At 48.7% G+C, this 24,416-nt stretch overlaps 4 protein-coding genes across 11 annotated transcripts in view; 2 read left to right on the forward strand and 2 right to left on the reverse strand.

The window, feature by feature from the left end:
* GTF3C1 (general transcription factor IIIC subunit 1) overlaps positions 1 to 10,655 on the forward strand; it is a 34,138-nt gene extending 23,483 nt beyond the window's left edge. For 2 of the 3 annotated variants that reach the window (XM_030459972.1, XM_030459973.1), the window contains exons 28-37: positions 144 to 206; positions 742 to 835; positions 1,736 to 1,908; positions 2,096 to 2,380; positions 3,785 to 4,038; positions 5,070 to 5,356; positions 5,812 to 6,460; positions 7,754 to 7,793; positions 8,640 to 8,832; positions 10,275 to 10,649. In XM_030459972.1, the coding sequence (XP_030315832.1) occupies positions 144 to 206; positions 742 to 835; positions 1,736 to 1,908; positions 2,096 to 2,380; positions 3,785 to 4,038; positions 5,070 to 5,356; positions 5,812 to 6,460; positions 7,754 to 7,793; positions 8,640 to 8,832; positions 10,275 to 10,496 (2,260 nt within the window). In that variant the 3' untranslated portion in view covers positions 10,497 to 10,649. Of the gene's footprint in view, positions 1 to 143; positions 207 to 741; positions 836 to 1,735; positions 1,909 to 2,095; positions 2,381 to 3,784; positions 4,039 to 5,069; positions 5,357 to 5,811; positions 6,461 to 7,753; positions 7,794 to 8,639; positions 8,833 to 10,274 lie in introns of all 3 variants that reach the window. The other variant, XM_030459974.1, reaches the window with a different exon arrangement.
* Positions 10,656 to 11,026: 371 nt separating this feature from the next.
* On the reverse strand, positions 11,027 to 11,730 carry POLR3K (RNA polymerase III subunit K). Its single transcript, XM_030459983.1, has 3 exons — positions 11,577 to 11,730; positions 11,388 to 11,475; positions 11,027 to 11,283 (listed from the first exon to the last, which is right to left on the reverse strand). The coding sequence occupies exons 1-3, from the start codon at positions 11,685 to 11,687 to the stop codon at positions 11,156 to 11,158; spliced, it is 327 nt and encodes a 108-aa protein (XP_030315843.1). The 5' UTR covers positions 11,688 to 11,730; the 3' UTR covers positions 11,027 to 11,155.
* On the forward strand, positions 11,614 to 14,618 carry SNRNP25 (small nuclear ribonucleoprotein U11/U12 subunit 25). The gene is made up of 6 exons (XM_030459982.1): positions 11,614 to 11,864; positions 11,991 to 12,081; positions 12,158 to 12,263; positions 12,358 to 12,432; positions 13,253 to 13,315; positions 14,424 to 14,618. The coding sequence occupies exons 1-5, from the start codon at positions 11,757 to 11,759 to the stop codon at positions 13,305 to 13,307; spliced, it is 435 nt and encodes a 144-aa protein (XP_030315842.1). The 5' UTR covers positions 11,614 to 11,756; the 3' UTR covers positions 13,308 to 13,315; positions 14,424 to 14,618.
* A 117-nt stretch (positions 14,619 to 14,735) lies between these two features.
* The window catches only part of RHBDF1 (rhomboid 5 homolog 1), a 55,758-nt gene continuing 46,077 nt past the window's right edge, over positions 14,736 to 24,416 (reverse strand). For 5 of the 6 annotated variants that reach the window (XM_030459975.1, XM_030459978.1, XM_030459976.1 and 2 more), the window contains 12 exons: positions 24,158 to 24,318; positions 22,163 to 22,414; positions 21,119 to 21,230; positions 20,186 to 20,260; positions 19,442 to 19,603; positions 19,234 to 19,334; positions 18,514 to 18,577; positions 17,967 to 18,061; positions 17,227 to 17,302; positions 16,639 to 16,739; positions 16,224 to 16,377; positions 14,736 to 15,501 (listed from right to left, as the gene is read on the reverse strand). In XM_030459975.1, coding sequence (XP_030315835.1) covers positions 15,082 to 15,501; positions 16,224 to 16,377; positions 16,639 to 16,739; positions 17,227 to 17,302; positions 17,967 to 18,061; positions 18,514 to 18,577; positions 19,234 to 19,334; positions 19,442 to 19,603; positions 20,186 to 20,260; positions 21,119 to 21,230; positions 22,163 to 22,414; positions 24,158 to 24,318 — 1,773 coding nt within the window. In that variant the 3' untranslated portion in view covers positions 14,736 to 15,081. The remainder of the gene's footprint in view (positions 15,502 to 16,223; positions 16,378 to 16,638; positions 16,740 to 17,226; positions 17,303 to 17,966; positions 18,062 to 18,513; positions 18,578 to 19,233; positions 19,335 to 19,441; positions 19,604 to 20,185; positions 20,261 to 21,118; positions 21,231 to 22,162; positions 22,415 to 24,157; positions 24,319 to 24,416) is intronic. The other variant, XM_030459981.1, reaches the window with a different exon arrangement.

Below are 24,416 nucleotides of genomic sequence, written 5' to 3' on the forward strand. Positions count from 1 at the left end.
ATTTTTGACACTTGTACTGAGGGCTGCTCAGCTCCCCTGTGCTGTTTTAACACTTCCCTTGTTAGCACTTGCACTTGTCAGCCACAAAACCCATACAAAAATCAGATTTTTTTTGTTTTTTGTGTTTCCCTTCCCTTCACTAGATTTCGAGTTCTGGCTATTGGAGAAGACACAAATCAAACCACAAAAGAAGACAGTCTGAGCAGGTGAGCAGCAGCACCACTGGTTTTTCCCAGCAGGGAAAGATCAAGTCAGCCCTCACTTTTGTGACAATCTGCAGTTTTCTGATTTCCATCTATGTCTCATCTGCTTGTTGCAGTGTATAAATTTGTTAACAGAAAACTACTTTGACAAGGCTGAATTTAGTGAATTTAGGCCTCTGACATAGCTTAAGAGATTTGATGAATGAAATGACAGCAGCAATGCTCTTCTGTCTGGTATCATTAGGACAACAGACAGATGGATGTTTTCTGTGTGGCTCCTACACTTTAAAAGGATGAGATGTTAACAAAAAGATGTTTGGTTTATGTTGAATTATCTGAACTGATAAAAAAATACAGGGTTGGAAGGTCAGGGGAAACGTAACACAGTTCCTTTACATGAATAATCCTCACCTGTAGTGATTTTGTTGCCTTTATACATCTATTTCAGAAGCAAGTGATGGAGCTGGTGTATTTTTTGTGCTAGTTTAACAGCTGGGTACCTTATGCTTGCTGTAAACCTTTTTTTTTTTTCTTCCAGTATCTATGATATTCATTTCCTAGTGCTACAGAATTTGATTCAGAGCACTCTGGCACTCTCAGATAACCAGATGAAAACTTGCCAGTCATTTCAGGTACAGTATCTGGACCAAACTTTTAAATGCTCAAACAGCTCTAAAGTTTCTCCCACCCACTTTGCCATAAGCCTTTTTCAAATGGGAGAAAACAAACTCAAACTTAGCTGTGTTCTCTCTGTGGGGATTATTTTCTCCTGCTTTTAGGAAATTATATATTCTAGGCAGATTTTCAGTATGATACTTTTCTGTCTGAGGCCAAGATGTGAGGTTGAAGCAATCCCCAAAACCCATATGAAATAAATTCCACATTACTTCCATTGTGCCAAACTGCACTGTGATTCAGTGCCCACTTGAGCAGTGGGGATTATGCTGTGGAGGAGATGCCACAAAGACAGTCCTAGGACCCAGGTGACACTGGTGTTGGGAAGCCTCTCTTACAGCAGTGGGCACCACAAAAATATGTTCAGTCAGGCAATTAAAAACCATGAAGTTCCAAGGGAGTTTAATTAAGCTCACAGATGGGCAAGAGTGGAGCCTGGAAAGCCAGGCTCATGGGAACAAATGTTCCTAGTAAAGTGATGGTAAAAATCCACCCAAATGTGTTGCAATTGAGCATTTTTACTTATATAATGCTGTCAATGGGAGCCTGCTCCTGTTTTGAGTATCAGGTGTTCTGTAGTATTTACCCAAATACTACAGGTATTACCCAAATACAGTATTACAAATACAGATATACCCAATGCAGTATTACCCAAATACTACCCATTTAATTGGTATCTGCTGTGGAAAGCCTGGGATCCCATGAAAGGAACAGGAGAGGGTAGTGAATTTATGCCTCTCATTTACACTCAGGTTTGTTGCTCCATATTAATCCAGTTAATGTAAAGCTCCAGTGGGTGAGTCTGGGAGGGGATTCAGAGCTAACTCTGCTGTGACACTGAGTGGGGGTTGTTGCAGACATTCCGTTTGTACCGGGAGTACCAGGATGACATCCTTGTGAAGGCTTTCCTGGAATGCCAGAAGAGGAGCCTGGTCAATCGCCGGCGAGTAAACCACACGCTGGGACCCAAGAAAAGGAGAGCTTTGCCTTTTGTACCCATGTCCTACCAGCTCTCTCAGGGTTACTACAGGTGAGTGGCAGCTCACATAAACACACAGCATGCTGGCACTACAAAAGGATGTAAAAAACTCTGGTCAGCAGCTCTGGTGTGAGCTTTGCCTGTTTGGTTGCTCTCTGGTGCCGTGGGTATAGAATTCATACATTGTGTGTAACAACAGCTTAGTGAAGGTTCTGTCCTGCTTTGAATTTTTGCCCAGAGTTTTTACGTGGAGGTTTCCAAGTACAATTTGCACTGAGTCCTTTCAATTCTTCATGAAGCTTAAGGATGCTGAAAGATCTGACCAGCCAGATAAATTCTCCTTTAAAGATGAAGATAAGCAAGCACCAGAAGGAATGATTGCATTTCCTATGGATGGACCTGGGGGCCAGTGTGTGGCAATGCTTTCCCTCATCTCCCTGGGACTTGTGTCTGTGAATGTGAGAATCCCAGAGCAGATAGTCGTGGTGGACAGCACTATGGTGGAAAATGAAGTCATCAAAAGGTAAACACTGCTGCTTCTACTAGAAAATAGATTTTGGGGGCAACTTGAATTAAATTGGACAAGAATTAGCTTTTTTGCACTGGGATGCTTTACTTTCCTGTTGTTATGATTTTTATTTCTGAGACTAAAGACTCAGTGGCACTTTAGTTAGTACCTGTCATTACAGTCTGGACTGTATTTGTGTTTGTGACATTTGGATTGCTAGGCACTTCACTGCCAGCAGAGCTGATGTGAAAAGAGCAAGCAGTGTGTGCTAGGTGAGCATTTTTATCAGCATTGTGAGCATTTTCATCATTTCCAGGACTAAGCAGGATTAGTAACAGGGTCTCAGCCTTATCACTGAAACCTGTCTCCACTAAATTGCTCCTGTGTTTTAAAAGCCTCCAGTAATTGCATATCACTGAAATGGAAACTCTTTTCCTAGGCAGTCTAATCCTATGAGCAGTCATATTTACAATCATTAGACATTTTCTTCAAGTGCAACTAATCTTTTGCTGTAGTTAATCTGTTGCTTCCTGTTGTATGTATACATAGGAAACCCTTTTTTCTCTCTCTTACTACCTGCTTGAAGATTGTTATTGTACTCCTCCTCCCATAATATGCCATTATTTAAAATGAGCAGCTTCCCATTTCTGAGTGCAGGGATCTGAGCCTGGTTTTCCAACCAGTTATGTATTCATATTGTTTTTTTCTAAATCATGGGTTCTGTTTTGGTTTAAAATATGTTTTAAGAGGAGGTACTTGAGGCCTAACTCATCTTAGAAAAGGTTGGAAGCAATGTTTGGCTGTCTCTGGCATAACCCAAGTGTAAAACAGAGGCAACTTCAGAGTTGTGTGGGGTTGCTCAGAGTCTTCACCTTTATATGTAATGGCTCTGGTGTCCTGGAAAGAAATAGTGTTGGTTTGACTAAATTTGTTTCTGGAAATCTATTCTGGCTGCTGCTACTACATCTTCTTTACTGCAGGCTGTCTGTAATTTGTTTTCTGTTGGTTTTTTCTGGTTTTGTTTCTTTTTAAAGTAACTGAAGTGTTTGGTCTACAATTCTTTCCTCTCCTTTCCTCCCTTAAAAATAAACAAGGTCTGCCCTGTGCTGCAGTATTCCTCATGGTCTCAGCCTTTGTGCTCTGACAGATGCTCTCTTGTCTCAGCACTGTAAGCTGAGATATTTTGGGTTCTTTTCAACATGTTTGCAAAAAAAAGTTTCCTTTTCCAGGAGCCTTTAGTGTAGTTTCTTTTCTGTAATTGCAGCCCTAGAAATCAGCCTGTTATGGACAGCCCCACAGCTGTCCGTGACTGAATACCAGAATGCAGGATGTGTTCTTGCTCTGCTCAGTGTAATGAATGACATCCTCATTTTGGGAAAAAAGCCCAACAAACAAACAATACACCTCTCTTTGCTGCAGTTTGGGAAAAGAAGGCCTTGAGGATGAGGATGATGATGATGATGATTTAGATGACAGCTCTGGAGCCAAACGGAGAATAGAAATAAAATCTCGTCAGGCTTCTCACACCAATTTCTTACTGATGAGAGGTTACTATGCCCCTGGAATTGTCAGCACCAGGAGTCTGAGCCCCAGTGACAATATTGTGGTCAACTCCTGCCAGGTGAAGGTTAAGCTGAGATGTACACCAGCTCCAGGAAGACTCAGCTCTCCAGGTGAGTTTCTGTTTGGCCAAACTTGCCCTGAAGTGGGTTGGAGCAGGACAGAGAGTGAACTCCTGAGGTAAGAAGTGATCTGAACAAAGCCTCTCAGTAGGAACATTCTTTTTACATTACACAGTTTCCTTGTTATGCTTTTTCTCCTGACTTAAAACAAACAGGTTAACTTTAAGGCACCTCTTGTTGGCAAGAAGTCCTTGCCTGTATCTCGTGTTGTGTGGAGCTGAATCCAAAGAGGAAGTCTGTGCTCTGTTATCCCTTCTCCAGGAGGATTTTCACTCCCTTCTGCAACTTAAAATACCACATTCTGTCATTCCCAGACTTTCTCTTCTGTGAAGAGAACAGAAAATCCTTCAGAGCTCTTTGAGGAGAAATTCATATTTACTTGCCTCATGCAAGTACCTGAAACAGTGTCCAAGCTCTGGCCTTTCACCTACAGTTTTTTAGTAATTTTCATAATATTTAGAGCTGGAATATTTGCAGTTTATCAGCACTCCCCTTCTTGAAGAGCATCTTCCTTTTAGTTTTAATGCAAATGTAACCAGGAAAGCCTTTAGTAGTTTAGGTCTTCAGTTGGAAGATCAAGAGCTTATCCTGCCCTGGATTAGATGCTTCCAGTTTTTCAGTTAATTAGGTCCTCCACAGCACTTCCTTGCCCTAGACTTTTTACCTTCTACAAGAAAAAAAGAGAAGATTCCCTCATTAGCTACCAGTTAAGCTGTCCCAGTATTAGAACAGCAGTAAGTCTGTGGTCTGTCAGCAATCCCTGACTTTGATATCAGGGCAAGCCCTTGGAAACCAGCTTCCTCTTCTACAGGTCTCTTCAGAGACAAACATGTCAGGCAGAAAGAAAAAAGGAAAGTGCAGCAATGAAAACAGAAAACTGAGCTCTTTTTATTTGGAACAGTCTAGAACACCCCGAATCTGTCTCTCTCAGAATATTTACCTTTCAGTAGTGTGTTGCACAGTAACAGCTGCCTCACAGCTTTATTTTTCTTTTTTTTTTTAATTTTTATTTTGCTTTGCAGTTCCTTCTCTGCTTGATAACCTGACTGTGGGAGTCTCCTGCCTCCCAGAAACTTTTACCAGGGTAATAAAAGTCCAAGAAGAAAACTACAAAGTTGATTGGTTTGTTCATCAGTGTACAGAACACTATTGCTATAATCCCAGGGATGTGACTGCTGGGCTGGAGATCCGTGATGCCATAGAGGCAACTTCCCACTTTGGAATCTGCAAAGCTGAGCTGGCCAAACGTTTCTGCACCTATGAAGAGGTGGGACCTGAAAGGACCAGGAGCTTGGAGCAGTACATCCAGGTGGTTCTACAGCCCCTTGCCTTCCTTACATTAATGTCTGCATGCTTAGGATTCCCCTGGAACAGGACAATCTGCCAGGCTGTAGGAAGCACATATGGGTTGAACAAAGCTGTATATATTAGGCAAGAGGTTACACACCAGTACCTGAGAGCAAACTTGCCTAAAAGTTAGGAAGGCAGAAAATTAAAGCAACACTTAGAGATAGGAATGAAAACGTTTCAGAAACCTGCAGGTACCAACCACTTACATTTTGATTTAACTTAAGCGGAACAAGAAAAGTTAAAGGAGTTAAACATCTTTTTAACTTCAGTGCAGCAGGACAGAAAACTGAATATTCTTTTAAGCTCTTTCTTTGCTGCCAATTGAAGATGGCAATTCCATGACACTTGGCTAAGATGACATTTCCCATGAGAGCTCCTAAGACAATTTGTTTTTTGTTTGTTTGTTTCTTACAGGACCTTATTGAAATGCAGCAGGTCTTAGAAGTAGGAGGCCATACAGTAAGGCTGGTGGCAATCATATTTGCCAAGCCATGGCTATTACATTCAGTATGTCTGAAGAATAAACCAGATGATTCTGACCAGCAAGGTGCAGACAGCACTCTCCCAGATGTACACCAGGACTGCCTGCCCCCAGATGCAAAGGGAGAAGAAGCTCTGAGAGAGGAGGAGCAGCTGGGAAAAGACCCACAGTCTGTCAGTGATGAAGAACCCCCCAGGAAGAGATGCAAGACCCAAAATGATGTCCTTCAGGAGGACAGTCAGCTCTGCCAGGGGTCACAAGATGGAACTTTGGAAAGTCCAAATGAAATGAACTTTCCTAAGGGTGTGTCTGCTCCTGTCACAGTGGAAGAAGCTGTAGTTGTGGATGAAGAAAGAGGCTCCCTGGGAGAGCAGACAGAACACCAAGCTGAACACCCAGTGGGTGCTGTGGATGTGGACACGTGCAAGGAACAAGATAAATCTTCTGAGAACAATGAGCTTGAAGAAGAGAATGATGAGCACAGCACTGAGCACACCAAGCAGATCCCCACTCTTGAGCAATCAGCCAGTGAGCAGGATGATGATCTTTCCTACTTACAGGAGAACCCAGGTGTGTCTAAAGGTATGTGGGAGCACTTTACATCAAGAAATAGAGGCTAGATCTTCATCAGTTGATCCCAAATGATCTCCATTTTATCAGCAAATCCTAGATTCCTTGTGAAGCCATACCAGTGATAGAGGTTTTCATTTTTCACAGATGAACTGGCATTACACTACTTGCTCTGGAAGGTCTTTCTGAGATGTCAAGTACAAAAGATTCTGTTTTCTGCCTATTGCTGGAATGTTCATGACTATTCCAGAAAACTCTTTTCCTTAGAAACTTGTTTCCATATCTTATTCTCTCCAAAAACATATTTGGATCTCAAGTTTCTTATCTCCTGGCACCAGTCCAAAGGTCAGACATCTCTAAAGCTAGCAAACACGGAGCTACTGGTGTACATTTAACTAGAATGCCCATGACTGAAAGTTGTAAATTAAACCCTTCACCAGAATGCAGCACATGCCAGGGGGAAGATTAATAGCCTCACTTGTAATCCAATTTGCCTTCATTTTCATTTCCTTTTTTACTGCCAGTTTTCTTTTTTAATAGCTAGCAGTTCTCGCCAAGTTTTACATTAAGTAGGTTGTTAGGGATTTTATTTTGGTTTTGTTTTTATCAGCTCTGATTTCAAATTGAATCACAAACTAACTGCTCATGTGGAATTGTGCCAGGATCTGCCTCTCCCCACGCTTCCAGCTGCAGACTGCCACGTGAGTCAGTGCAGGCTGATCCACAGCATCTCAGAGCTTGGCATGGCTCAGCTGGAGCCTTCCTGCAGGAAACAAGCTCAGAGCTGTCTGAACAGCAAAGGCTTCAGTTCTTACCATGGAGCTAGTGCAGTACTGGTTTGGAATTAACTTCCTTTACTTGGGAAGGAAAAAACTACAGTTCTTGCATAAGAGTTTGTAGAGGTGCTACTGATGATGGCCAGCTGAAGGGTTTCTGTGTGCTGAAGCCAAAGCTGTTAGCCTCTGGGTGTGGTACAAGTACCTGGTAATTGTGTAATTAACCCCCATGACATAATGAAGAATGGAAGTTGCAGAGACAACCTTCACTTTGCATTCTCAAGGCTTAGAGCTGCCTGGAGTTCTGCTCAACTTCCCTGTGATCACCAGGAGCATTCTTCAGTTGTTGGCCCTGCCTGGCTCAACTCCCTTCCCTCAGTCCAGAGAATTACTTGTTGCTCAGCCATGAGCTGTGAACATGCAGTGTAGTTATTTTCTAGCATAAGCTGTTGCTTGACCACCTTTTATTTTCCTGCCACTAGCCAGAGTTTGGGTTGGTTAACTTGAAACTGTGTTCTTCTCTTTCCAGGAAGTTCTACAAGGGAGATATCCCAGGCAGCCAGGGAGCGGTGAGTAACAGAGATGTCTGCAGAAAAACTCAGCACTGAGCATTGCCAGAGTAACATCTGGAACCAGATCATCTGGAAACCTTGGTTTTATGCTCTGATGGGCACTGAGTGCTGATGATGGAGAATCCCCATTTTTTCTGTTGTTATTTTTAATGTTGCTCGTATGCATACTGAGAAAAATTGTTGACTTTGTGGGTTTTCTAAGTAACAGTGGAACAAAGCTCATTTTTCATTCTCAACTAAGTCCAATGCCAGAGAGTCTCAGTCTCCTTGTGCCCAGGAAAGCCCTGGAGAAATGAAATATGGAAAGTGTAAATTTCCATGCAGTGTCTGTCTTTTCACTCTGAAATGCTAAAAATGAGGAATTTGGTTTCCTGTCTGAGCACTGATGCTGCATGTTCCAGACAGAAGCAGGTATGAGGTAGCTTTTGGAAGAAGGATATTATTTTAGGCTTTTATATTATAGGATATTGTGTTATAGGATATTATTAGTATATTTATTATTATTATTATTATTATAGGATATTATTTTTAGCTTTTGAGAGAAGGATATTATTACTGCCTCTAGTAAAAAACAGAAGCAAAACAAAGCTTTCCTGGTCATCAAGAGTCAAGGTAGTTTTTGGGTGTTATAACAGTGATTAAAGTGCTTCTCACTGGTGAACACTGAGTGTGAAATACTTCAGGGCTGTGGAAATGTTTGGGAGATTATCCCTCTGGCTCAGAGCAGCTGCAGAATTTTCACTTGGATTCACTGGATGCCGTAGGGATCTCTGTTATGCAGCAATCACGATGATGGGAAATGTAGCTGGAGGAATAATTCCTGACAGAGCTGGACTTTTGCAGGGCCTGTGAGAATGTCTGCTTCATCGGGAGGCCCTGGAGGATCGTGGATGGGAATCTGAACAAGCCTGTGTGTAAGGGGATGATGGAAGCTGTGCTCTACCACGTCATGACCAAGCCAGGCATCCCAGAGGCCACGCTGGTGCAGCACTATGAGGGGGTGCTGCAGCCTGTTGCTGTCCTGGAGATCCTGCAGGTATGGCACTCATGCCTCTGTCACCATCCAGCTCCTTCTGCCCCTGACCTTAAGGGTCAGCAGGTGCTTTGCTGAAGTTGCAGGAAAGTGGGACTGTGAGTGAGCCGTGGAAAACAACCTTCTTCTCCCTTTGGGGTAAATTCACCCAAGCCAGAGCAAGTTCCTGCTGACAGTAAGGATGGAAGGAAGGCTGCTTTTTGGAAGGACTGCAGAACTCATTTTAAAACTCAAGCTTGCTTCTGAAGTAGACATACATGCAGCTGAAATTCTAGTTCTCTACTGAAGAGCAGTGGCTCGTCCTTGGGAAATACCAACCTGGGGTGGTTACTGCAGTGTTCATCACCACAGAGTTTATCTTTTTTTTTCTTCCTTATATACATTTCAGATGCCATAAGAATCAGACTGAAATGTGTCTCTGCTAGACAGTATTGTAAGACCTTCTGCCCTGACACACCTACTTAAAGGCATACATCCCTAACTTGCCTACACATGGCAAGAAAATTGGAGTTTCTCTTATCTTTTTCTGACATCTTCAAGTCTGATTGCCACCACTGCTACTTTGCAAATGAAACATGGATTTATTATTTTTTTCCCTTATGATTCAAAGTCTTAAGCACAGCAGTAATACAGCAGTCCTTCCCATAAGCATGACTTTCCCCAACTAATGCTGGAAATTCATCCTGCAGTGTGTGTGTGTGCCACACTCTGTCCAAAGGCTCACGTGTTTTGGTAAGAATACAAATTGTGCACACTGCTGGTCCTGCTCTTATCCTGTTCCCTGGGTGTCCTGTGCCACAGCAGTGCTGCCAAGAGGGTAGCTGGGATCTGGGCAGCAGCAGACAGGGGTAGGACTGCAGGACAGTCTGTAGAGTGGTGAGGACATGTGGGAGAACAGTGCAGATCCCCAGACAGCTTTTATTCAGACCCAAAATATTGAGGAATTAGCTGTACATTTTCTAGACCAGAGAACCTGACTCTTAACTTCTCTAGAAATTGGTAAGAACTGGTTTTGGAACTATAGACAGAGCTTGTAACAGACCAGATATTAGTAAATCTAGACACGTCCCTGTGGGTGATGAATGCCAACCCAATAGCAAGAACTGACCCCAAAAATTTACACCTATACCAGCCCTAAATGATTGGTAACTGGTACTTATGTTGAGCTCTGCTGCTGAACACACATCCTGTTTCAGTATCACCATGTCAACCACTGCTGAAAGAGACAAATGAGCAGATATCCAGCTATGTGAACTGGATTTGTTGTGAACTGGATTTGTTGAGCTGTAATCTTTGCCATCCCCATGGTCTCCTGAGGGTGTGGAGCAAAGCCACTTCTAGTAAAAACTGTCAAACATTCCTGCAAACACTGCAGTAGAACACCATTCAGTGAGGTTTTTTTTCTCTGCAAGTGCTCAAGCTAAAACACTGCAATTTTTCTGCAGGGTCTGGAAGCTGTTGGTTGCATCAAACGATTCTACATGAAAAAGCCATCCCTGGTGTCACTCTTTTCTCAGCCAGTTGTGGAAGAACAACTCAACAACCCCAAACTGAGTGAAACTCCAACAGTCTACTACGAGCCTACAATAGACTGCACTCTGAGGTTGGGGAGAGTGTTCCCCTCTGAAGTGAACTGGAATAAATGGGTGCAGATTATCCCTGCATGAAAGAGGCAAAGGCAAGTCCTACTGAAGTGTTTTAGCCTGTGGGAGTGAGCATTACAATTTCTGCTCCCTCATGTTTTTATTAAGTTATTTATCCTTCTTACTTTTGAATGTATTTAAACCAAAAATAAAGCCAAACATTGACACAAGGTAGTATTTGATCTCACTTGAAGTATATTCTTTTTTTACCAATATTTGCTTGTAAAGCTTTACGGTTCATAGTAAAGCAATGCAGTTTCTGCTTTATCTTGTATGGTTTTCACAAGGCTGAGCAACAGGACCCTTTTTTGTCTCCTATGGCCACAGCACCAACACCTTCCCCTTTGTTTTTACCTTTTTCTGTGTTGCACAGCAGCTGCCTTTGCACTGAGCTTTGGCAACTACAGTTTACCTTATTTTAAACACGGGTTTCTTGGGGTGCGTGGCATTAGTTTCTCACGCGTGTTTTTAGCTGTGTGCAATCAGAGCCCCGCACCCTCCACCAGCCTTCCCGCACCTCAGGCTTGGAAACAACCACACAGGAGCCGCTCGCCTCCTCCCAGGGGGTGTTTATTGCAGCAGACACCGCGGGAAGGGTGCTCGGGGGAGGGGGGGAGCTGGGCCCAGACCATGTCTCTCCCCTCAGCTTTGCCGGGAAGGGAACCCCCAGGCCCGGGATTCCCTCAGTCCCGCCAGCGGTGCCCGCACTGCGCGTTGCAGCACTTGTAGAAGGTGGTCATGGGCTCGTCGGCCGAGCGGGTCTGGATCTGCATGAAGTAGGCTCGGGGGTGCTCGCACTTGGGGCACGGCTCTGCGGGGCGAGGCACCGGGAGGTGAGGCGCGATCCCCTCCTTTCCCCCGGTCGTATCTCCCCCCGCTTCCCCCGGCCTTATCCCGGCCCTTCTCCGGCCTTACCTGCGGTGGAATCCACGTTCTCCCAGGCCGCCGCTCCGCCCAGCACGTCGTCCACCTCCTTCAGCCGCGGGTATTTCCTGCTCGTCACCTGCGGGAGGCCGCGGGTCAGCGGGGCCGGGCTGGGCCGGGCCGCCCCTCCCGTACCCCCCCTTTCTCCCTTTGCATCCCTCCCGCATCCCCCCCGCACACCTTCCGTGTGACATTGCGCACGTAGGGACAGGTGGTGCAGGCGAAGCGGTGGCAGCGCGGCCCCTCCTCGGCCACCAGCACGTTCCCGCAGGCCGGGCAGAACAGCAGCATCGCTGCTTCCGCCCTCACCCCCTCAGCCCGCCCGCCCGCCCGCCCGCCCCTTCCGGCAGCGGAACGGCGATGGCGGAGGCCGAGGAGGAGCTGGCGCACGCAGAGGTCCTGGAGCTCTTCCAGGCAGCGCTGGCGCGGCTGGTGCAGGACCCGCTGCTCTGTGACCTCCCGCCGCAGGTGGGGACGGGAACCGAACCGGGAACCGGACCGGGAACCGGGCCGGGAGCGGGGCCGGGGGGGGAAAGGGGTGGGTGTCTCAGTCCCGCTTCCCTTACCTGCCCATCGCCACGGTGCCGCCCGCAGGTGACGGCGGAGGAGATCGGCTCGCAGGTGGCTCTGGAGTACGGGCAGGCCATGACGGTGCGGGTCTGCAAGGCGGACGGCGAGATCGTGCGTGAGTCCCAGGAAGGGTTCGGTGGGAGCCGTGCGGGTTGGCGGGGCTCTGACGGGGCTGTCCCGCTTCCCTCCAGCCGTGGTGGTGGTGCAGAACGCCTCGGTGCTGGAGCTGAAGAAGGCGCTGCGGAGGCACATGCAGCTGCGGCAGGCGAGGCAGGGAGGTGTCCAGCACCTCAGCTGGTGAGCCGGACCGGGACCGGGACCGGGATCGGGATCGGGATGCTCATGCCCCCCACAGCCCCTCCGGCTGATCCCATGACTGTTTTTCCCTCAGGAAGTACATCTGGAGGACGTACCACTTAACTTTTGGAGGAGAGAAGCTGGCGGATGACAGGAAGAAGCTGAGGGAGTGAGTAATTGAGTGGATCCTGGCACCTTTCGTGGTGACAAAAAGCACGAGGGTGAGAGCAGAACACAGGAGGCCAGGGATGGTATCGTGCACATGGAGCACATCAGTTTATCTTCTGAGAAACAGGGAGTACTTAGTGAGTAGCTACTCAGAGAATGGGGTCAGGACACATCAAGGGTGTAAGGGACCTCTGAAAGTCACCAAATCTGCACAAACAGGGAGCTGGTTGCTCAGGGCAGCATCCAGTTGGGCTTCAGGTATCTCCAAGAATGTAGACTGGACCTGATCCAGTGCTCAGTTACTCTCTGGGGGCTTGGCAGAGCTGCTGAGGTGGAGAGGTAGGATGGAGGGTGGAAGAACATGAGCAAACCAAGGAGCAGCATGTTGGGCTCTGTACCTCTTCAGCCACCTCTCAGAGACCTTTTAATAACAGTGCTGATGAACCACTCTCATATTTCCATGCCCATCCTTAGAGCAAGGGGGCAGGAGGTGCTTCTGAGCACAACAGCTGTTTCATTTAGCAGTGCTGGGTATGCCAGCAGACCAGCAAGAAAAGTTTGTCTGAAGCCCCACTCAAAGCTCTCCTCAAAAGACTGAGCCATGGGTGATAGATGTTGCTTTTACAGGGGTCTTGCAGTTAAAAAGGCTGCTGATCAGATCCTCCAGAGCTGGCAGCATGATGTGAATCCACAGCTGAGAAGGTTAAGAGCACAACATGTGATTATAGGAGTCCATTTCCCCCTAGGAAAGAGGAACCTGTAGGATTTCAAAGGTTGTGGTTGCTGGGAAACTGGGGTCTAACAGCAAACTCTCTGTTCAGGTATGGCATCAGAAACAGGGATGAGGTCAGCTTCATAAAGAAGCTTCGAAAGTAACCTGTCAGGTAAGTCCTGAATATCCATTAAGAGCTGCCAGTTCTTCCCCAATCCTTTGGTGTTCAGGCTCATAGCAGCTGGTGCTAGGTGGAGCATTTCTGAATGCCCATGTCTGCACTATGCTTGTGCCCTGGCTCTGGTCTGTTTCCATGTCCTGCTTGTGGTGTTTCTGCTCTCTTGGGAGAGGGAATGATAATTCAGCTGTCAGTTGACATGCATCAGGAGCAGCAGCAGTATTTCAGTGCTGGCAGTGCTGTATCTCTAATCCTCATCTGTGTTTAGACTCTGCATCTACTCCCACAGTGTCTTAAGACTCATTAATGCCATGTTGCTTTGTTTGCTGTTGTGGTGCCTTCTAGGACTTTGCTTTATTTGAGGCTTCTTGAATGTCTGGCAGTCACCTGGGTGCTGACTGAGCCCCAGGAGGACTGAGGTCTCTGTGCCACAGGTGATTGCCATCACCCACAGCCCTTGGGTCCTGTTTCTCCATCCCTCCCAGTTTCTCCATTTTCTGGTTTATAGGAACTCGAGTTCAACCACTTAAATTTTTTTTCAGAAGACAGGACACACCCCTAGACAATTTTTGGTGAAGGTATTTTGTGCCACTGATGCATTTAAGAACACTTCCAGCACAGGAAGCACTTGTAGCATCTATATTTACCTGCTGGTAACCCACGTAGACAATTCTGGTATTAAACTGCTATTTCCAGAAAGTTGTGCACACAAACACAAAATGAGGACAAGACTTTTGAGCACAGTAAGTTTAAAATTATGCCTGTTTCCCTTCCACATCTAGAAACACAAGCCCAGTGTCTGAAGAGCAGTGGTAGAACAGCTTTTCCAAATGCTTGGCTTTCTGGTTTGCAGCTCCAACTAGCTGGGTTAGAAAGTGCTGCTTTGTGACCACAGTAGCTTTTTGGGGTTTTTTTCCCTTCTTTTCAATGCTGGCACATTTGCAACATGCAGTGTAACAAAAGGTGTCTGTGACAGAAGCAGTCTGCCTGATGCTACTTCCAACCTGTGGCACTGGCTTATCTTCCCAGGACTGTCCAGGCGTGGGAGTGTGGTGATAAGGGAGCCCAGCATGCAGTAACAAATATTTCCTTTCTTTAACAGAGATTCCAGCCCTACCAAGACCAGCCTGTGGATTCAGCACTTCCCTGGAGGAAGAAGTTGTAGCATTTCAAAGAGGAACAAACTCCAGCTGAATGGACATTACTGTATGGCTTTGCAGGTGCTGTTTGAGATGTCTGCCTCTTGAGCTGTATGTAGAAGGCATTTGCAGCAAATTAAAGAGACCCTTTATTTTTCTGAGGCTTTTAAGACCCTTATTTCCAGCTGCTGATTGCATCTGACTTGTTTTGGGGACTAGAGAAAGATTGGTATATCTCATGGGTGAGATAAAGGAACAAACATAGCCACAGACTGTGCAGAACAATTAACAGTAGCTAAAACGCTACCTTACCATTTAATCACCACCTTAGCAGTAGTAAACAACTCTGGTTAAAAATGTAGTATTGAAACTAGTGTAATAAAAATAATGGCAGCAGAAAAGGTTCAATACAATTGAACAAGGCACAAACATTCTGGTTTTCAGAGTCTTCTGAGATAAGGCAAAAACATGCCTGCCAAGTGCTAAGGAGACAGTTTAAATTAACCATGGGCAGGGTTAGAAGTGTCACTGTATTAGAGGCTTTGTCCCCATGGAACTGGCACAGCAGATGCAAAGACAAGTCCATCCCCAGTGCCTGCTGGAGAGGCCAGGCCTTGCCTTTCAGTGGAGCTGTGCATCCAGGTCGTATTTCTCACAGAATTTGTCTGTGAATGGGATGCAGGTCAGGAACTCGCACCACTCGCACTTGATGGGGTAGAAATAGAACAGAATCACAAGTCCTGAGAAGAGTGCAATGAAGATGAGCTGGAAAACTATAATTTGGCACCGTTTCCTATATAAATCAAACTTCCCAAAGCTAATGTAGGGCAGGAAGGCAAAGGAGAGGAAGAAACCACTGATAAATCCTGAAATGTGAGCAAAATTATCAATCCAAGGCAGGAGGCCAAAGGCAAAAAGAAAGAGCACCACAGCCAGCAGCTTGAAGAAAGCCCTCCATGGGCGTGCCAGGATTTGCCAACTCTGGAAGAGCTCCACGAAGAGACAGGCCAGAATCCCAAACTGGGAGCCTGCAGGGCCAACCTGCAGAAGAAGAGCATTACAGTTAACATCAGGCAAATGCCATCTGCATGGCTTCTGCAGGCAGCTCCAGGCACTGGAGTTATTTGTTACTCAACTCCTGGTTCAAAGTTGCTTGGGAAAGAGATCTCACAGCCTGCAACTTCATCCTTACGTGGTGTTCAAGGAATTAGGGGGCCTGGTTTGATTTAGGATCAAGGTAGGTGTGAGACACCAGAACAGATTTGATATTGAAGGAAAGCAGATGTGGTTTAAGTCACCAGAGGGGAGAAGCCCTTGAAGGCAATCCACCCACCATGGACTTTTTCCTCATTGAAAGACTTGGAAGATAATCCTCAAGGTCCTGCCACACAGTCTTCTCAACTGAAGCTGGACTGTCACATCAGACATCTCCAGCTGTGGCACAGGGACAGTTCTGAGCAGTCTGGGACAGGTGAGCTCTGCCCCTTTGCCCCCTTTCCCACATGTGGAGGGTCTCTGGCACCAGCTGCAGCTCTCAATTCCCAGCCTGCCAGGAACATCTCTTACCCTGGGGCTGGGCAAACCCCCCCAGTTGATTACTGCAGCCAGAGTGGGGCTGTCAGTGGGAAAGCCCAGGTTAGTCTGGGGGATGTTCCTGTCCAGCAGCTATAGGGTGGTTGTGGTGCTGTCTGCTAGCAGCACATCTGCACACAAGGCCCATGCTGCAGAGATGAGCCCAGTTCTGGTGTCTGCAGGAGACCCACCTCTGCTCTGTAGGGTAGAAATATTGCACTGGCAAGGTTCCCAGTGATGCCACTGAGCAGGTAGATGATAGAGATGCGATGCCATCCTGCCAGCTTCTCCAGGTCCCTCAGGATTGTCATTTGGAAACAGACTGAAACCAGACAGTGCAGGATCCTGCCAAGTTCAGAGTACAGCAACTGAAGCAGCAGCCACCCAAGTCACCCCTGTCCTTGTGCTCTTTGCTGAGTCTTGCCAAGAGCTCCTTGTCTGGCCTTGCCCGTGCCTCTGATATCCCTCCCTTACCATTCCACAGCATGGAAAACCTCAGCAGCTCATCCCCATCATGTCCCTCAGGGAAGGGGCTACCAGAACAAGCTTCACTGCAATCCCAGGGTTTCTCCAGACAGGGAGTGGAAGTTTTACACCTATGCTTACCCAGCATGGAGGAAGAGTGAAAGCCAGAGGCGGTAGAACTGGTCAGGGACTTCTGGATTTAGGAAAGGGAGGAGCCCACAGACATCATCCATGCAGTGCACCTGGGAGAGCAGAAGTGGGGTGGTGAGGTCAGTGGTGAGCAGCATAGCTGGGACTGCAGTTAGCTCAGGCTTTCCCTGCTCATCTCCACTTCTCCACCAAGTCCCAACCCTTGCATCCAACAGCCAAACGTAACACACCCACTCCCCATGGCAGCTTTATGCTTCCACTTTTCATCCAAATACTTGCCCAAATTGCCACCTGCATCTGCCCAGCAGTGAGCAGGGAAGCTGCATCCTGCTGCTTCCCCAACAGGCTTGTGTTGGGTTTTGGCAGCTGCCAGCCCAGGTCCTAAACTGATCTCCAAAGGGGCACAGATGCAGCCAGCTCTGCCACTCCAGCCTGCAACAGCACCTTCTTCCCTTGGGCTCAAGGGTGGGTCAGGACACAGGACTCACACCTACCCTGCAGCACAGGCACCCTCAGATCTTGCCAAGCAGAACAGGATGGAGATGGGCAATGATACAACCCCCCAAACTCCACACTTACCTGAGAGCAGAGTGTTGCCTCCTCGTGGAAATAGCCCCGCATAAATTCACAATACTCCCGGGAGGTTATTTCACACCTAGAGAAGGCACAAGTCATCAAAACAAGGAACAAGTCACGTGGAGAAGGCACAACAGAACACCCGGGGCCCTCCTGGGCCCTCCACTCATCCCAGGTCTTCCTAGGAGAACAGATACCTTCAGGTATTTCAGCCCAAGGCCACTCTCTATTCACTCCTCCTGCTTTCCTCCCCCACTCAAGCCTGAGTCACCTCCACAGACTAACAAACACCCTTGATACAGGGGCTCCAAAACAAGTGCTAAAGCTGAACTATTTACCAGGTACAGGTAGCTACTCAAGCTGAAGAACAACATGAGTAAGAACAGCATCTTCCTCCCTGGCAAACCCAGAGCTTACTGTGTCCTGACATCTGGAGTGCTCAGGGACTCCAGGCTGGGGCTGACTAGCCTGTCAGGACCAAGCTGGTTATTGCCAAGGAAAAGTGCAGAACTCCCCAGAAAAGTATTTAATCCCTAGGGATCTGGGGCTGGCTATTACCTCCTGCTCATCCCAGAGTCCTGCCCTGTCTGGGAGACCCATCGTGGCTCCCTGTCCAACTCCCCAGCAGTGCTCTGGGCTGTGTGTGGGAAGGACAAACATTTGTGCTCACAACCTGAAAAGGGCCCTCTGTGCCTCACCCCAACAACCATCCCCTCTCCATCCAGGCCTCTCCATCTCCTTACCTTCCTTTGGTCCCAATGCAGCAGGGCCTGCCTGTAATCACACAGTCCATGTGAAGGTGGTTGGTGTAATTCCCAGCACTGTTTTTTGTGCAGATCTGGGAAAGGAACACAGGTTGCAGTCAGAACAGCCAGGGCTCTGCTTATTGCCTAAGTAATGCCAAACGTCCAAATGTTGGGAATAAGCCAGTCCCACAGACACAGGCCTTCTAGGGCCTCCCTGTGCCAGCAGGATGGTGCCTGACACCCCATCTGCCTGAGCCATTGGAGCCTCAATCAACACCTTTCACCAAGGGAAAAAAAAGCAGCCTCAGGGCTGAGTTGGTGTCCAACCACCCCATTACTGGCAGGGCCCAGGGCTGGAGTTGGCACAGGGGAACTTTTGTTGGCCAAAGCCATGGCTGCCCTGATCTAATGTTTGTGAAAGAGCAGGAGGCTGCACCAGAGGCCCCCCCTCCCTCTTCCACCAGCACAGCTGTGTCTCTGCAGACTGATGCCAATGCCACATTCCAGCTGCCTGTGGAGGCCCCGTGCCACGGGCGATGCTCACTGGCCATTTGGTGATGTCATCTGGCCACTCGTGTGGCTCCATGGAGGCTGGCTGCTCACACACCCTGCAGCAACAGAAAGCAGAGACCAGCCTGAGAAACAGCAGCAGGCAGGATCCCCAAGGGACCCAGCCCAGTGTCCCTGTCTCCAGTCCCACAGCTCCCCTCTCTCCCTGGCCAGGGGTTGGTGATGTCCCACATCAGAGCAGCCCAGGCTGTGCTGATCAAAGCCACAGCCTCCTTTCAGCAGGGATCACAGCTGTAGAACACCCTGAGAGCACACAGCTACCCAGCCCCTGGCCCCTTCCAGGTGGATACAACCCCAAAGGTGGGCATTCAGCCCCACACCTCAGCCCACAGTGACTCTGCTCAGTCAGCAGAGCTCTAGGGCAGAGGTGTGCTGGGATGTCTGCTGTACCCCACAAAGGGAGCCTGTGTGGGGAGCAGGTGAGGAGGGGCAGAGGGGTGAAGTAAGGCACCCATAGCTGACAACAGGCCACTGAGCAGGTGAGCAGCTGACAATGGAGACAAGGGCCCAACAGAACCATCATCATGCTCTGCTTCAGCCTCCCCTGCAGCCATCAGGGCAGGCAGTGGCATCACTGCTTTAATGACCCTTGGTCTCCAGAGCAGCTCCTGTCCCATCCAGCAAACAACTGGCCTGGCCTCTCTGACTCTGTTGTCACAGTAGCCCTGTCCCCAGCAAGGATGGCAGGACCTACCTGGGGTCCTGATGACAAACAGACCCAAACTGCCTCTTGCTTCCTGCCAGCATTGGTGTGCTGGGGTGATGGGGCCACTTCACCCACACGGCCAGCGTGGACTGCAGGAGAGAGGAGAGGTGTCACTGTGCATCCCAAGGTGGGAGAAACATCAACAGAAGTGGCCTTGAGCCTGCAGAGCCAGCAGGGAAGTGGCCAGCAGACTCACTGAGCATTCCTCCTCCGAGGTCTGGACGCAGCCCGATTTGTCGTTGCGCACGCAGCAAGCAGAGTGCTTCTCCTTCTCCCTCTTGGCACTGATGAAGCTGTGCACTTGCTGGTCCTGCCTCATGCATGGGGAGAACTTGGCCCCTAGGTGGATCAGGGCCTCCTGGCAGAGAGATGGGAACACTCAGCTCAGCCAAGGGACAGGCAACAATTGCCTGGGGCAGAGCTGCCTGGGGGAACTGCAAGGGGCAACCCCACCAGAGGTAAGTCCTGCATGATGAAGCCCACCCACATCAGGCATACTGTCAATATTTGCTTTGAAGAAGACAAGCCCAGAACAAAAATTCAGGGATTTCCTTGCTCATGGCCCCAGAAGGACCAGTGCTGTGGCTGGGAAAGGAAACTTTAGGATATGACAGCCTTTCCCAGGGAGAATGGCATCAGGGAAAGCTGTCACACACCATACAACTCCTGCATTTCCTCTAGCCACACACTTGGCTTTGTAGGAACAGGGTGCAAAGCAGGAGTGCCAAGGTCCATCCCAGCCCCCAGGCAGCCCATTCTGCAGAGTGGTTGAGGCTGGGAACACCCCAGTGATGGCAGGGCCCTGTCAGAAGTCCAACCAACCCATGGCAGCTGCAAGCACCAAGCTCCAAAGAGCAGAGGGCTCCGGTCTCAGGGGTGGCACAGCTGCAGTGTGCAGCCCCCCAAGAGCCCCCCAGCAGTCCCAGCCAATGGCACTTACTGAGCTGGGGCCAATCCAGAAGTTTTCCTGCTGAACATATTTGACATTTTCATAAACTCCTCTGTTTCGCAAGACCTGCAAGGAGAGAAAGTGAGAGCCCTGTGAGTCCAGAGGGTCAGCAGGGCAAACTGCAGGGTCTACTGAAAATAGCACCCAGGAGGAACAGAAATCCCCACAGCCAATGACTGAGCACTTGGTTCTCTTAAATTGGTCCCGTGCAGGATCACAAGTAAACCCCCACCAAGGCGTGGGCACCTTCCTCTTAAGATTTCATTTAGAATACTTATTGTTGCTACTTCAACTTTCAAGAAGCCCCTAGAGATCTGGAGTGGCTTGAGAGCCTGCAGAAAGCCTCACACAGCTCAGAAGCATGAGCAGCACCCACTGGCAGCGTAGGCCTGGGTGCTGGTGACAGTGCTCTAAAAGCTGTCAGACACGTAGGTGAGAAGCTCCCCGAGGCATTCCCAGCATGGAGCAGGGATATGTACCCCAGACAGCTTTAGCAACACAGGGGAAAGCTACAAAAGAGCTTGAAAATCATCTCTCAAAGTCAGACAGGTCAGTTTTGCTACAAGCAGAATCCTGCAAGCCTTGCAAAAACTTAACCCAGGCTGGAAATTTTTCCCTGCTATGACCATCCTCCTGGTCTCCACCAGGAGGGGAACAAGCTGTTTGAAAGGGCTCCCAGCCCAAACACAACCAGAGCCTGCAAAGAGCCCACCCTGCTTTGTGCCAGATAGAATTTGATGTCAAGAGCAGAGTGGCTGCAGTGGAGAGAGAAGGTGGTGTGGGGGCTCACAGGGACACTGCAGGCAGCTCCCCAAGGGCCTTCAGCTCAGGCAAAAAGCCAACATGCTGAAGACCATGACAGGAGAGCCAGTAGCTGGAGGGTGCAACAGTCACACTGCAGACAAATAAAGGGGATTTACTCACTGAATCAACAGTTTCATGCTGTGAGAATCCCACAGGGGCGATGCCGTAGATGCAGACAGCGAGGATGGTGATGAGAGAATGCACAAAGGTGACCCAGTAAGTGAAGAACGGCCTGGAGAAAAGGAAAGGGAAAAGTTCAGAGGCAGAAGCCCAGGCATATTACATCTGCTCACAGAACACAAGCCAAAAGCTGATGGTTTTCCCCAGGAATCTCTGCAGAATCTGGCCAGGATCACCTAGGGATGCACAAAACTGGAGGCAACGACCTAAGGTCTTGCTGGCAGATAGACTCTCTTTGCTTTGACTCCCCCATGACAATGGACAAGCCACTTTTTCCCAAGAAAACACCCATGAGAACTCAAAAGCCTGATGTCAAAGTGTATTTGTCTGAAGTAATGACTTTAGGGGACACCAGGAACACCAGATCATCATTTGCTTGTTTAGTCTGGAGAAGAGGAGGCTCAGGGGAGACCTCATCACTCTCTACAACTCCCTGAAAGGAGGTTGGAGCCAGGGGGGGGTCAGATTCTTAGTAAGACAAGAGGGCATGGGCTTAAGCTCTGCCAGGGGAGGTTTAGGTTGGATATTAGGAAAAAATTCTTTCCAGAGAGGGTGATCAGGCATTGGAATGGGCTGCCTAGGGAGGGGGTGGATTCTCCGTCCCTGGGGGTTTTTAAGAAGAGACTGGATGTGGCACTGAGTGCCATGGGCTGGGAACCACGGGGGGAGTGGATCAAGGGTTGGACTTGATGATCTCAGAGGTCCCTTCCAGCTTGGATGATTCTGTGATCACCAGAGGGTGGGGCAGAGAAGTGAAGCCCCTGCAGGGAGCAGACAGAGACACCCCCAGCAATGCCAGGAGCAGGGTGTCCTCCTGGTGCTGCCGGGGTGCTGCTGCCTTGCTTCAGGGCCTCAGCCTGGGGAGTGCTAGCAGCGAGTTTCACCCCCCCACCCCAAGGCAATGTCACCTGAGTCACCAAGGGGCAACAGCAACCCCTCTCAGGGGTGTTTTTCTGGGACTTCTCCCGTGCCTGCAGCTCTCACCTGTGATCATCCATGTCCTCGATCTGCCGCTTGACGTAGCTGTCGATGCGCTTGCGGTAGGTGCGGTTGGTCAGCTTCCCCACCATGCCCAGCCCGTAGGGCCTCTTCTCCTTGGCAAAGAGCTTCCTGACAGGGACAGCGATGCGCTGGCCACGCTTCTGGGGACTGACACTCACCACCTCCTGCCTCAAACGCACCTTGGGCTGGGCCAGGGCTCCGTCCTTCTGCTTCCTCCAGCCGCGCTCCAGGGGGCTGAAATCACAAGCGGGAGAGCAGCCGTTTCCCTCTGCCTGGCAGCCTGCAAGCTGGGCCAGTCACCCCTTCAGGATCTCTTCTGCTCCCCTCTTTATCTGCACTGATGCACTCAGTTTGAGGGAGAAATCAAAACCAGGCCTCAACAACGGGGTAAAAATCCCAAGCATCACTGTCTAAAGGAGGGATTTTCTAACCAAAACGGAGTGTGCAATGATTGTTGCTGGTGAACAGAACCTGCTTTGTCACTCCCTGTCATATTCAAATGGTTTTGTATTTCTTTGCTCTTAAGCAGAAGTCTGGAAGCCACCTATACAGCACTTAGGCTCTGACTTTAAAAAAACAAACAAACAAACCCAAAACACACTACCCACCACCTCACCCTCGCTCACTGCCTAGCACTGGAGCAAGCACGTCCCTGAGTCTCTGACATGTGCACTGCTCTAGTTCACCTCCTCTGGTCTCCTAAATGATCCCCTGTGCACCAGGACAGCAGCTGTCAGAAGTGCTAAAAGAAACCAGCTGACAAACTTGTTTCTGAAAGATCACCAGAGCATCTTGGAGAGACCATGGCAGCTCTGAAGTATGGGCAAGCAACAGGATGAGGGAGATTCTGAACCTCTGTAGCCAAAAGAAAAAAAAACCTGCTGTAAAACTTCAGCTATTTTCAATATTGCACCTTGCAGAAGATGTACTTCTATAAAGCTGGATGTGCCAATTGCACTGCAGCCTTCCCTTGCCCTGAGTTCAAGTGCTTTCTTTGTTACAGATATGCTGTTTCCCAGTGTTTCCAGTGCTGTGCTGTCAGCCTATGCCAAAATAAACACCTGGTCACCTAAAAGGACTCCTGAGTATGATTCTGATAAGAGTTCTCTGAAGTGTGAAAGAAATGTATTTTCCTCAGTATACAAAACTATTTAAGGAGATCCAAATGGAGCCAGGACAAATGAGACCATCTCAGAGGAGTGACAACAAACTCCCACCATTTGCTGCCTCCACTTATGTTAAGATTGAGTCAAGTTCTTGGAAGCACTTGAAGGGAAAGCACCAACACAGCAAGATGGGCTGTGAGCAGCAGAACCACAACAAGGACCTCCCTGTCTGCTGCATGTTCATACCCAGAGGAGCTCTCTGCTGGGGTGAGCTGCCAGCTAAGCTAGAGCTGACTCGGAAACGACACAGAGCAATTACTCAGTACCAGTTACTCAGGTGGAAAAAATCCAGGCACACAGCACAGAACCACCCACATATTTGTAGGGCTCTCAGCATCAGTGCCACACCTTTCCCTCCTTTCAAGTGAGGAATGTGGCCCAGCTCGACACCCAGCAAAGCTTCACACAGCTGCTTGAAGCAAGACAAAGTTCCTGGTGACGGTGCCAATGGAAACAGCCTTCTGGTCTTTGCTGTGTTCTCCATAGCCAAAGGCTGGGCCCCCAGCATCCTCACAGCTGATTTAGTCTTTAGTTTCCTCAAGGCTTGCTACAGTCTCCAGAACACATCACATGAGGCTGGAAGTTGTTGTAAAGACTGCAGGGATGGCCCCAGAGTCACCTTTCACATATATGAGTAGCTGGGGCAGGAGGTCTTAAGCTGTGTTTAAAGAAAACCCATTTGGCACCACTCTGAGCTCTGCACCAAGCACCCACAGCACTCAGATCCTGGCTTCCTCCACGCAGGAGGTGAAACTCTTAATGGGTTGGCCACCCCACGTTAAGCTTTGGCAGCTTCCAGGAAGATACTCACAGTAGCAAGTGGCTTCTTTCAAGCTCATTTTTGTCCAAGGCACCACCTGTGAGGTCTGTCTGATCCAGAGGTTTCACCTCAGCATCTTTGATTGCAGCTTCTGATGGTGACTCGAACACTTCATCTGGGTAAGTGGAGAGTTCCTCATGAAGGACTCCTTCCTGGGCAGGAAAACAAAACTCCCATCAGAAGATGTCAGCACCACACGAGACACCACATGTGAGACTCCAGAAAGCAGTGCCACTCTCTGGCACTGCCA

The sequence above is a fragment of the Calypte anna genome, chromosome 14 (genome assembly GCF_003957555.1).
Source record: "Calypte anna isolate BGI_N300 chromosome 14, bCalAnn1_v1.p, whole genome shotgun sequence".
NCBI lineage: Eukaryota > Metazoa > Chordata > Aves > Apodiformes > Trochilidae > Calypte > Calypte anna.

What these genes read in the sequence shown, in the direction of transcription:
- POLR3K (XM_030459983.1), bottom strand. Translation starts at nt 11,687, where the DNA reads ATGCTGCTGTTCTGCCCGGCCTGCGGGAACGTGCTGGTGGCCGAGGAG. An exon ending in TGCGCAATGTCACACGGAAG is followed by an intron (nt 11,476 to 11,576) that starts GTGTGCGGGGGG and finishes GGCCTCCCGCAG; the next exon opens with GTGACGAGCAGGAAATACCC. An exon ending in GAACGTGGATTCCACCGCAG is followed by an intron (nt 11,284 to 11,387) that starts GTAAGGCCGGAG and finishes CTCGCCCCGCAG; the next exon opens with AGCCGTGCCCCAAGTGCGAG.
- SNRNP25 (XM_030459982.1), top strand. Translation starts at nt 11,757, where the DNA reads ATGGCGGAGGCCGAGGAGGAGCTGGCGCACGCAGAGGTCCTGGAGCTC. An exon ending in TCTGTGACCTCCCGCCGCAG is followed by an intron (nt 11,865 to 11,990) that starts GTGGGGACGGGA and finishes TGCCGCCCGCAG; the next exon opens with GTGACGGCGGAGGAGATCGG. An exon ending in GACAGGAAGAAGCTGAGGGA is followed by an intron (nt 12,433 to 13,252) that starts GTGAGTAATTGA and finishes CTCTCTGTTCAG; the next exon opens with GTATGGCATCAGAAACAGGG.